This window comes from Marmota monax, unplaced genomic scaffold (genome assembly GCF_021218885.2).
Source record: "Marmota monax isolate L192 unplaced genomic scaffold, Marmota_monax_Labrador192_F-V1.1 WCK01_AAM20220418_F8-fsc01802, whole genome shotgun sequence".
Taxonomy (NCBI): domain Eukaryota; kingdom Metazoa; phylum Chordata; class Mammalia; order Rodentia; family Sciuridae; genus Marmota; species Marmota monax.
The window spans coordinates 20,464-32,368 of record NW_026692351.1 but is presented as its reverse complement, the minus strand read 5'-3'; the positions used below and the strand labels follow the sequence as shown (position 1 = coordinate 32,368).

The following is an 11,905-nucleotide window of genomic DNA, read 5'->3' as shown; positions in this document are numbered from 1 at the left end:
CCATTGCGGTCCAATCAGGTCTCAGGGAGTATTATTAATGCCGTACTGAGCCAAGTAGTTTCAGGGAAGCAATTAGGTTCAGGGACCCCTGTAAATAGCTCTGCTTTTAACATAACTACCTTGGCTATGATCTCCAAGGTACTAATCCCAGTGCCTCCTTCTTCTAATAGTACTTACAATGCCACTCATTTTAAGGCCTCTCCTTACTGTACCCCTAATCTTGGTTTCCCCCCAACATTTACGCCTTGTCAGGATCATTCTTGGGAGAGACTTCAAGTTGCTAAGGGTTTCTCTTTTTCCCCCTCTCTTAAGAGGTATGTTTATAACTTTAACCATAGTGCCAACTCCTCTACAGGAGTAGGTTGGTCCTGGTTTCAATGGCTGATTTTCAATGAGAAGGGGGCTTCAGCTGATATTTCTGCATTGGCTCAATTGCTGGGAGTCAGAAGCTGGCTGGCTAATGTTTCTGGTACTGTTCGCAAGAGTGAACGGGGTAATAGACTTACATCTGTTTCGTTCAACTCTTTGCTATATAATGCCACATTGCCCCCTGCGATGGTCTGCGTCCAATCCCCATTCTTGCTCCTTTTGACTAATGACACCTCGTCAGGGATGCTGGATTGTTCTAGTGTTACCTGTCTCTTATCTGAGTGTTGGAATGGTTCTTGGACTGTAGCAGTGGTTATGAAAATTCCAACCTTTGTCCCAATCCCAGTCACTGCGGACCCAGATAAATTCCCCATTGTTGAGCTACTTAGAGTCCGCAGGGATTTTGGAATTACGGCAGCTATAGTGACAGCTGTGGCAGTGTCTGCTGCTGCAGCGGTTACGGCCGGAGTGGCCATGGCCAGTCAAGTACAAACTGCTGCCACCATTAATCAAGTTGTTCAACAAACTTCTACTATACTTGAGTCCCAAAATTCAATTAATCAACATATTTTGTCAGGGATTTTAGCTGCCAACCAAAGAATAGATTTACTCCAAGCTCAGGTAGAAGAATTGGCCGACTTGGTGCTTTTGGGTTGTGTTGACCAACGTGCACATTTATGTATAACCTCTGTCAGATTTAATGATTCCAGAAATGCCTCCCGCATCATCGGAGAGTATCTATCCGGAACCTGGTCCATGGCAGCAGAAAACTTGATCCAGTCTCAACTAACTCAGATTGCTGTTTTGAATAGTACCCGTGTCGAACCAGTGACTTTGGGTCAATTCACCGATTGGATATCTTCTGCTTTTTCCTTCTTCAAAGAGTGGGTGGGGGTAGGCATTTTTGGTGCAATGTGTTGCTTCAGTGTTGTACTTTGTTTGTGGCTTCTCTGTCGCCTTAAAACTCGCCATGCACAAGAAAAGGCTATGATCATACAAGCTCTTGCAGCTTTAGAAAATGGCAACTCACCTCAAGTCTGGCTTGCGCATCTTAAGCAATAAACCTTTGTCATGGTCGTTACACCCCAAGTTATTATAACATTGCACTGGGATCGACATGACTTTCCTTGTTATTCTCTTAGTGTTGGAAAGCCCTTGCACTCTGCCGGTCTTACTGCCATTGCACGCAGATGGGTTTCCACACTAGTGCTTTTCTATCGCCTTGAAATTCGTGCCTTTCTTTCAGGGTGCTGTCAACTTGTTTGTCGTTATAAACAGCCACAGTTCAGCCTCAGCTATCCCCCTTCGTCCACCATCGTCACGATACAGGATGCGAGGCAAGGCACTGCACTTGAGTGATCCTTGAAGAGGACCTCAAGGAGAGCATGTCCTATTGCATGCGGGTTAGACGCGTTCACGCCCCACCCCACGAAAAAAGGCGTCGGCTGATATGGCCTCAGATCTGGGGAAGGGCCCTCCTTGGGACTGAGCCATACTATGCAGCCACTTCTGCACAGTGGGATAGGACCTCTACTCTCGCCTGTATTGTTTTAATAAAATAGAAAAGGGGGAACTGTGGTGAGCCGCTTCTGCCGTTTCTGCAGATTATGGTCGCCATTACAAGATGGCGCTGGCTCCGCTGTGGTCTGTGACAAACAATTTCTTATCTGGGAAAGTTGGCACATGATTTTTCACCACCCTGTGAGAAAGTTCCACGCGGCAGCTTTGCATTGGGGCTTGGGATGCTTTATTAAGGCTGGGAGGGGCACCCCGAGGAAGAAGAAGAAATATCCAGGGACCTGAATAAAACTGTTGAGAGAAGATTCTCGAGTTGCGTCTTCCTTGCGGGCAAGGGGGTCGCGACATGATATGGAATGCAATCTGTACCAATTTATGTTGAAAATGATAGTATAAATTACATTTTTCACAAGTTACTAATAAAAAATGAATATAGTGTTGAACGGATCAAACAGTGGAAGACAATAAGACAATGTCTACAGGTTTCAGGACAGTGGTAAGTATTTTTCTTAGTCCTATTCACTTTTTTAAATTTAAAAAAATGACACCTTCATATTCATTTGACTTCATAATATATTCTATCAACATGTTATTTTAGATTAAAAATTTCTCTATATATTTCTCCTAAAGGCAGCTTCAAAACATAAAAAATGGCAAATCACCATAAAATCTTAGGGGCTCAGTCAGAACACAAATGAATGATGATTTTTTATCCATAATCAAAGGCCATATCTTAATGCACTGATGAAAATAAAAGAGAGCAATGATTCAGTCATTAAACACTGATAAGAATGTCTTTTGTCACTTCCTCACTGCCCAAATCTAGGCAAATCAGTAGACTTCTGTGAATCTTATGTTTCATTTATATCAGAAAGCTGAGAATGAAACTTATCATATTACCTTCATATAAAATGATAAATTGATATTTCATATGAAAGGAAATTGAGTAGTTATTAAGATAAATTTTTATTTCTGTTGAATTTAGACATTTTACAACAGAAGTTATAGAAATAGGTCTGGGTATTTTTTGACGTAATATTTAGTGACATTTTAGTTTTCTTTAAACGTGAACCCACAGAGAAAACCACATCATTTAGTGAAATGTAGTTCATAGCAAATTCTCCCAAACTATTTGAGTCGAGAAATATAAAACAGGAAGCTAAACTGAAATACTGTTAATTAACCTTTAAAGTTGCCCAGATCCTTTTATCTTTAAATAATTCAAAATATATTTTATGCATAGCCAGCTAGATTTTTACCACATCCTTTATAAACTGCAAGATCTTCTACTCTCAAAATTTGCTACATTGAAAAATCAAAACTAAAATTATCTAATTAAATTCAGCATACAAAGCTAGAAGATTACTTATAGATTGTACAGAAAATTGAATGAATGGGCAAAATGGAAGAGAAACATCTAATGTTACTTTTTAATTTAAAATGTGGACAAATTAGCAATTTCTTATTTGTGTACAATTTCTTGTTGGCCATTCTGAAATTAAAAACAAACCTATCTGAAAATCATTATATTCTAGTTAGTGGGAACAAATTACAAAAATAAACCAATGCTACTTACAAAATGTATGCATCTCTCTGTATGTAAATATGCACATATTTTGCTGTAGAAATTTTGCATGTATGATTATGAAAGGCTACTTCAGTTTTTAGTGGGAAATTATGCAAAGTATACTATACATAATCCAAAACAGTATAAAATATGAAAAATTCTGTATTCATGAGCTCTTCAGAAACAATGTGTATCATGAAAGAAATTAATGGATTTACATTTGAGAAAACAAGTAGAATTAATGAAAGTGTTCAGATTAATACAAGATAAGGGAGAGTTACAAAGAAGGAAAATGTGGTTTTAAGGATTTAAGGTGGGACATTAAAGATGCACAAGAAAATGAAATAAGAAATCACACTGAAAGTAGATCAATGCAATTGTAAGTAAAATATAAATTAAATATATATGAAAAATATGAACCAATAATTAACAGAAAACAAGATTGGTTCTGTCCATTTAGAATAAAATTAATCAGTTATTTACTATAAAAGACTGGGTCCAGAAACTTTTAAAGCACACTTTACTAAAAATTCTTGGAAGTGACAATTCTAATCCCACAAAATCTTATTCAGAAAAAAAGATGGAAATTAAATTCATTTAATAAAAATAATCTTATCATCAAAACATAATCTTATCATCAAAAATAATCTTATCATCAAAAGCAAGTATGTTTGAAATCCAATCTCGTCCACAAATATTGAAGTGAATCCTAAACACATTATTAGAAAAATTAATCTAGCAATATATGAAGTCATCTAATCATAACTGATATTTAACAAGAATGCAAACTATTGTTTTTATTAATATGTTTATGTTAGTATGTTCTCATATATAAAAGGAGAGAATATATGTAATTATTTCTCATATATATATATTTGGCAGATGAACTTGTTATATTTGGTATAGGTTATATAAAAATGAAGAAATAATATAACACTTAATGTTGAGAGATGAAAATATTCCTCTTAACAAAAGCAAGTCAAGGACCTCTGTTATCATTTCTATTTAATTTAATATTGTACTGTAGATCCCTGTCAGTATAATATAATGATTAGTGCTTCAAGAATTTATATATATATATATATATATATATATATATATATATATATATATATATATATATATTAAATACATTATAAATATTAAATATGTTATAAATAAAACTATCTTTCAAAATTTACATGAATGTCTACACTAAAAAATTGCTGCACCTGTAATCCAGCAACTTTCAAGGTTGAGGCAGGAGGATCCCCAGTTTTAAGCCAGCCTTAGAAATTAAGTGAGGCCTTAAGCAACTTAGGGAGAACCCATCTCAAAATTTTAAACAAAAGGGGTACTTGGAATGCAGTTCACTGGCTAAGCACACTGAATTAAATCCCCATTAACAACAATAACAACAACAGCAACAACAAAAATTCTATGGATATAAGAAGCATTAAGAGATCATTTTATTTTATTATTTTATGTTTTTAGAACTATAATTAATAAAAAAGTCAGATTCATTTTTGTACACTAACAATCAGCAGAATATAAAACTTTAAATAAAAGTAATTTTTTTCATTGGACAATAAACATATTAGGTACTTGGGAATATATCTCATAATTCACACAAAAAAAGTATACATTTTTTTTAAAACATTACAGAAGACTTTCCAAAAATGGAGAGATGCTTGTTGTTTAAAAGCATTTCCTCCCAAACTAGTCTCTGAAATTACAGTTAAGAGCTCAGCAGTGTTTCTGGTGGAACTCATTGACCATATTCTAAAATATATGAGAAATATCAAATGCATGGCTATAGTGCAGAATAAAATGAGGAGGGACTGGCTGTGAAGAGTTGGTGGAATATTAGGGTTGATGAAAGAAGAACATATGAACTTGAGGTGGCAATAATCCATGTTGAGTTTTATTCAAGTCATTTTAGACAGATTTGCTTTGGAAGGCCAATTTCCTCCCAGCATGAGAGCATCCTCAGTCTACTGTGAGGGTACCAGCATTCAGAATAGGGGAAGAACAAGGGAACTATGAGGGAGTGGAGGATCAGAGAGGCTTACATAACTAAATTATGTCACTCATCAGGAAGGTGACAGTCACTGGGTCAGGGAGTTTCAGGGGACAGTAGACACTGGGGTCTTTTCCACCACAGAGCTTATCTTTCCCATGGCTGGAACGTGTTAGGTATAATTTCATGGGTTATACAAAGCAGAATCTAATTTTAGTCTTTAATTTTAGTCTTATTAGGCAAAATTAGTCTTTAAATGGCTCAACATTTGTTTATGGGCTTATTTTAAAATAATGGAATGTGTAAAAAGGTAAGTATAGTACTGATGAACTTTTTAACTAATCAGTCTCAGCCAGCTGTGAGGAAAAAACAGTCAATATACAAATGCCATCTTTGGATCATTTATATTAACATTGGCCTTTGAAGATAACATTATTTATTACATCTATCCAAATTTATACTGTATCATATCAGCACATACAGGCTACAACATGAGTTACCTTCTGTGTTGTCACAATGACATGTTGTGGTGTCATAAAGACCTCACATGATGCCATAATGACCTGCTATGGTGTCATAAAGACCTTGCATGATGTAATATTGGCCTGTTGTGGTGTCATAATGATTTGCCATGGTATCATAATGAATTTCCATGATGTTGTTATGATGTGCCAAGATATCATAAGACTCTTCTATTATTCTAAAGGGACCTGTAATATTATCATAATGACCTTCCATGATGTCATAATGACCTGCTTTATGGTCATAATGATTTGCTATGTCATTGTTATCTGTGCTGGTGTCATAATGACCTGCTGTGGTGGCATAATGATCTTCCATGATGTTATAATCACTTCTGTGTTGTTATAATGATCTGCTGTCCTGTCTGAGTGACCTGCTATGAGGTCATGATGACCAGCTATGGGTGAGAGTTCTGAGGCAAAGTAAAGTTGTCCTATCTGGGTTGAAATGTCTTCTGGAGTATTTTGTTTTCTATATTGTGGCAACATTAAGATTATATTACAAAGTAGAACTATAATCAAACTATTTCCCAAATGTTGGTTCTATTTTCTCAAGAGGATGAAGACTTTGGATCTAAAGTGAAAAATGCATTAGAGCTAAATATGTTCTTTGTGTTTGTTCTCCTTTCATTATTCATTCAACACATGCCATCCACATATCTAATACATCCCAGGCTCTGTGCTGGGAGCCAGGAGAGACATATGCATGAGGATTACAGGGCTCTTACTCTTCTGTGAGTGTAGATTATAATATATTACATGTAAACCAGTAATTTAAGTAACATGTGACGGGTACTTTACCATTTAAGAATTGCATAAATTGAGAAGTATTGATTTTCCTTAAGCCTATGTTTTCTTTCTTTTTTACCACTGAATTACATTTTATTAAATTTAATAAATAATAATAATAGTAATAGCTAACATGAATGTATATTAGTTCAACACATAATATTATATATGTAAATATATATGTGCGTGTGTGTGTGTGTGTGTGTGTGTTGTAGAATGATTAGATCAAGATAATAAACATATCTGTCACCTCACTTATCATTTCTTTTTGGTGAGAACATTTAAAAACTATGTTAATGATACATTATTATTTGTCAACATGCTATATAACAGATCTTTAGAACTTACTCCTCATATCTAACAAATTGTACTCCTTGACCAAAATTTCCTGGTTTCTACCCCATATCCCTAACTCCTGGTAACCACCTTTGTATTCTCTTCTTCTACAGGTTTGATTGTTTTAGATTTTAAGTATAAGTGAGACCATGAAATGTTTGTCTTTTTATGCCTGACTTATTTTACTAAACATAATATCCTTCACATTTATCTATTTGGTGCAAATTACAGAATTCCCTCCTTTTTTAAAGCTGAATGGCATTCCACTGTGTACATACACCACAACTTCTTTATCCCTTCATCCTTTGATGGACACAGGTTGATTTCATATTTGGCTATTTTGAATAATGCTGCACTATATATGGGAGTGCAGACATCTCTTTGACATACTGATTTTGATATCTTTGTACATACATCCAGAAGTTGAATTGCTGGATCATATGATACTACTATTTTTAATTTTTTGAAGAACCTCTATGCTATTTGGGGGTACCAAGGACAAGATGAATTTATTTTCATCGACTTGGAATTTTTGTTGCAAATATATAATTTGTGTTGCTTTAGTCTTATGCCATAGAAAGTTTCAAATCACTCTCTTGAGTTTTGCATTTTGATTTTTAAGTTTATGTTGTAATTTGTTTAACTCCTTTTAAGTTTTTTTTTTTAATCTCTATTAATTTTCTTTGTTATTGATTCCACTATTCATGAAACTCTCAAATACTGCATGGTGTATTCACTAGTAAGTGCAAGGCAAGCTACGAAGTGTTTGGATGTTTGGATAGAAAATGCTGCTAATATCAATCAACCCAGACTAAAATAAACTGATAGGTTCAAGAAGATGTAACTTTGATCAAGCCCATACACTGTGTGGGTACTGTGCTGAGTGTTTTACATGCACTATGTCCTATAACCACAGTAATGCAAGAAGACATAGGCCCTTAATGCAGGAAATAAATTTCCCCACTCAAGAGTGAGAGATTCTCAAATTTTCTTTCCAGGATTCCTGCTCCTAAGACAAAACTTTTCCATCAAAGGAAATAATTGATCCCTGGGAGAAAAAGCCCAGCTACCAGTAAGGTTCAAGAGTCTTTGTGGAAACCTCTTTAAATATGCAGATACTATAAGAGGAAAGATTTTCTTTTGTAGTCAGTTCATCAAGAGCAAGATTCATCATGACTAGAGAGACCTACTGGAATGTTTTTCCTCCAAACTTTGTACCTCCTGTGCTGAAGCCCAAATCATATATCTATAGTGAATTAAGTGAATTCATTCTGAATTCTAACCCTGGGTTTTCTGTGAAGCATTCAAGGTTTTGTGTAGAAAGGAAAGATTTGGACTTTTAAGGACACTCCCTTAGTATCTGTTGATTTGATATAAGATTATCTGAATGTTCTCTTTCAATTGTGTCTTATATTTTAATATTTAAAGATTCTTATTTAAAGAGGAGGTCATTTTGAAGATGGGATTGCTTCTGAATTTCCACAAGCATCATTAAAATCCTCTGAGATTACAAGGTAAGTTTTTCAACAGAACTGATGTTATAAACTATTGTTATTTTAATACACCATAATCATTATTCAACATGTTTAAGTGTAATCATAGTGTATTTCATCCTCACTCTAATATTTCAAGAGATGATTAATCTCATTAACCTGATTTAACAGTGGACAATTCAACAGTCATAAACATGAAGCAGTAGCTCTCTAGCAAAAAGAACCAGTATTTTATCATGAGACACTCTTTTGTTAACTAAGTAATTCACAGAGGTGAAAAGAAAGTTTAAATGTACCTCCCACACATGAGACCTAAATATGAATACTAGATAACATATCAGGTACTGAGTACAAGTAAAACATGGAGAAATCTTTCTTGAATAAATGACTATGGATAATATAGATCTCCTTGGCTTCTTAACAAGTAATCTTGAAGAGAATCTCTTCATCATTCAATGTGTTAATTTTGTACATCTGCTGAGTACATACAGTTAAACATAAATTAAATTTCTGTATGTGCCCTCAGAAGGGTGGTATGTATGTTCATATAGCAATCAACTATCAGAATAACTCACAAGATGATATTCTTAATTTTCATCTCATAGATAGAGGAAATAGTTGCATGCTTTGCCTGGGAAACTACCCCCAGAAAGAAGAGTTGCAAGTGAAAGAACCAGAATTCTAACCAGAATTCTAATATTCAAGCCAAGATGCTTAGCCACTGTGACAAAATGAGATTTTCCAGCAGGGTCTTTAATCTACCTAATAATGATATTAGAAAAGTGAGAATTCATTGTGAGGGACAGATGAGGACAAAGGAACCCTTCCAAGAATCCAGAAATATTTATTTTCTTAATATCTGAGAGTTCAAATGGATCATAATGTCTGCTGATGAAATTACTTCTGTAAAGTCATATCTCAGGTAGCATTTAATTAATTATAATAATATGGTCATGTCAAAAAAGGATTACTGGTACAACATTTGAATAGCATGGCAACATATGGTATATAATTAAAGCTAAGAATTTCAAGGATAATACATGTTAAGAATATGGAGGAGAAAAATAAATAAGAAAAACCTGGGTCCTGTTCTTAGCTCGGCCATTTATTAGCTGCTTATTTTAGGGCATAATCCTTAATTTCTCTTTGCCTATATTTCAAGTAATGTAAGAATAAATATACCTATAAAATGATGGTAATCAGCAATCGGTAGTCTTGTAGTGAGGATTAAATCAACGTGCATCTGGAAAAGCATTTAGAACACCTGAAGAGTCCAAAGAGTTTTGGTTAGTATTGCCCTTCCTAAACCACTACAAACATTTTTCTCTGAGATTCTTTCCTTATCTGTGCAATGAAGTAGTATGTACCACACAGGTTATTCTAAGTATTAAGAAGAATCATGTGTGCAAAGCACTTGGTACCATAAAATACACTGAACAAATATTGCAAAGTAGTTTGTGATTTACAAGTATGAAGTTCTTGGATTTAGTCATTGAGCATTATGCATTATTTAAGAGTAGCCTTTTATATTTACATTTCCATCACTGTTGAACTGCTATTCTTTCTATAAACTCTCCTCACTAGTATGCAACCTGGGGATTCCTGGATCTGGCTTCCACTGTTCACTGAACCTTGATCAGCTTCTTCCAGGACACACAATGGCTTTTACAAGAGTCATGTTCCAAATTCACTCTTCCTCAATTTCCTTGTCATGCTTACACTCATTTCTCAGGTTGTGCAGTTTCCCTTTTCCTAAGAACAAAGTTTAAAATAGTTAACTAGACAATGATGGCTGCTTCATCTATCTTCTACCTACCTTACAGGCTTAATTGCCACAATGTATAAAATATGTCACTTATATTTAGTCTCCTCCATCATCTCCGAAAATTCTGTGAACTCAGATGGGCTCCTGCTTATGTGTCTGTAAGTTTCCTATGCAGAAGCTCTGGCATAATCAACACTCAGGAGGCATTTGAGTCATCTGGAACAACACAAAATGTTTTCCTTAAAAAAAAAAAATCATCAGATTTCAGAGCACAAGAGAATCCAGGCTTTTGTGTTCTATTACAATACAGAAGTTTAATAAATTCAAGGTTTTTTTTTCTTTTTCCCCCTTAGGTAATATAACAAACTTGCACAGAAAGTACATGGAAAACAGAAATGTGACAGAATTTGTTCTTCTGGGACTTACACAAAACCCAAAGATGCAGAAAATTATATTTGCTGTGTTTTTGCTCATCTACATCATCTCTATGTTAGGAAATTTGCTCATTGTGGTTGCCATCATTTCCAGCCCACTGTTGGGCTCCCCCATGTACTTTTTCCTGGCCTATCTCTCCTTTATTGATGCCTGCTATTCCTCTGTTAATACCCCTAAACTAATCGTGGATTCACTCCATGAAAAGAAGATCATCCTGTTCAATGGATGCATGGCCCAAGTTTTTGGGGAACATTTCTTTGCAGGTGCTGAAATAATTCTGTTTACAGTGATGGCCTATGACCGCTATGTGTCCATCTGCAAGCCCTTGCACTACGCAACCATCATGAACTGGAGAGTGTGTGTCCTGCTAGTAGGAGTATGCTGGATGGGAGGCTTTCTCCATGCAACTATCCAGATCCTCTTCATCTTGCGACTACCCTTCTGTGTTCCTAATGTCATCAATCACTTTATGTGTGATCTGAACCCTTTGCTCAATCTAGCCTGCACTGATACGCATGCTCTGGGGCTCTTTGTTGTTGCCAACAGTGGGTTCATCTGCCTGCTAATCTTCCTCCTCCTGCTGGTCTCCTATGTGGTCATCCTGTGCTCCCTGAGGACCCACAGCTCAGAGGGTAGGTGCAAAGCCCTGTCCACCTGTGTCTCCCACATCACAGTGATCCTTTTATTCTTTTTTCCCTCCTTATTCATGTACCTGAGACCTGCAGTTACTGTACCTATTGATAAGGCAGTTGCTGTTTTCTACACTATGATAACTCCCATGTTAAATCCTTTGATCTACACCTTGAGAAATGCCCAGATGAAAAGCACCATTAGGAAATTATTTACTAGCAAATTTCTTTCTGCTGGTCAAATAAATATGCCTGAAGATCAACTTTGATATAACTATAGAAAGTCCCTTTTGAATGACCTTACCAAGCAGAACTTAAAATATTAAAAAAAAATCATTCAAAATACTTTTGATCAATCTTATGAGATTTAGAAATTTTTGTGTGTGTGTGTGAATTCACATTATGAATCCCAGTATCATCCATAAATGTAAAATACCAAAAAATAAAATTCAAAACAAAAAATGAAACTCCTGCTTTCAAGGAA

General features: G+C 35.3%; 1 protein-coding gene across 1 annotated transcript; it reads left to right on the top strand.

Moving 5' to 3' along the window:
• The first annotated feature begins 10,739 nt into the window (after window positions 1-10,739).
• On the top strand, window positions 10,740-11,690 carry LOC124090946 (olfactory receptor 4C46-like). The gene has a single exon (XM_046441756.1). The coding sequence runs from the start codon at window positions 10,740-10,742 to the stop codon at window positions 11,688-11,690; it is 951 nt and encodes a 316-aa protein (XP_046297712.1).
• The last annotated feature ends 215 nt before the right edge of the window (window positions 11,691-11,905 follow it).

Bases quoted from the DNA above. Each gene is read 5' to 3' on its own strand.
- LOC124090946 (XM_046441756.1), top strand. From the start codon at position 10,740: ATGGAAAACAGAAATGTGACAGAATTTGTTCTTCTGGGACTTACACAA.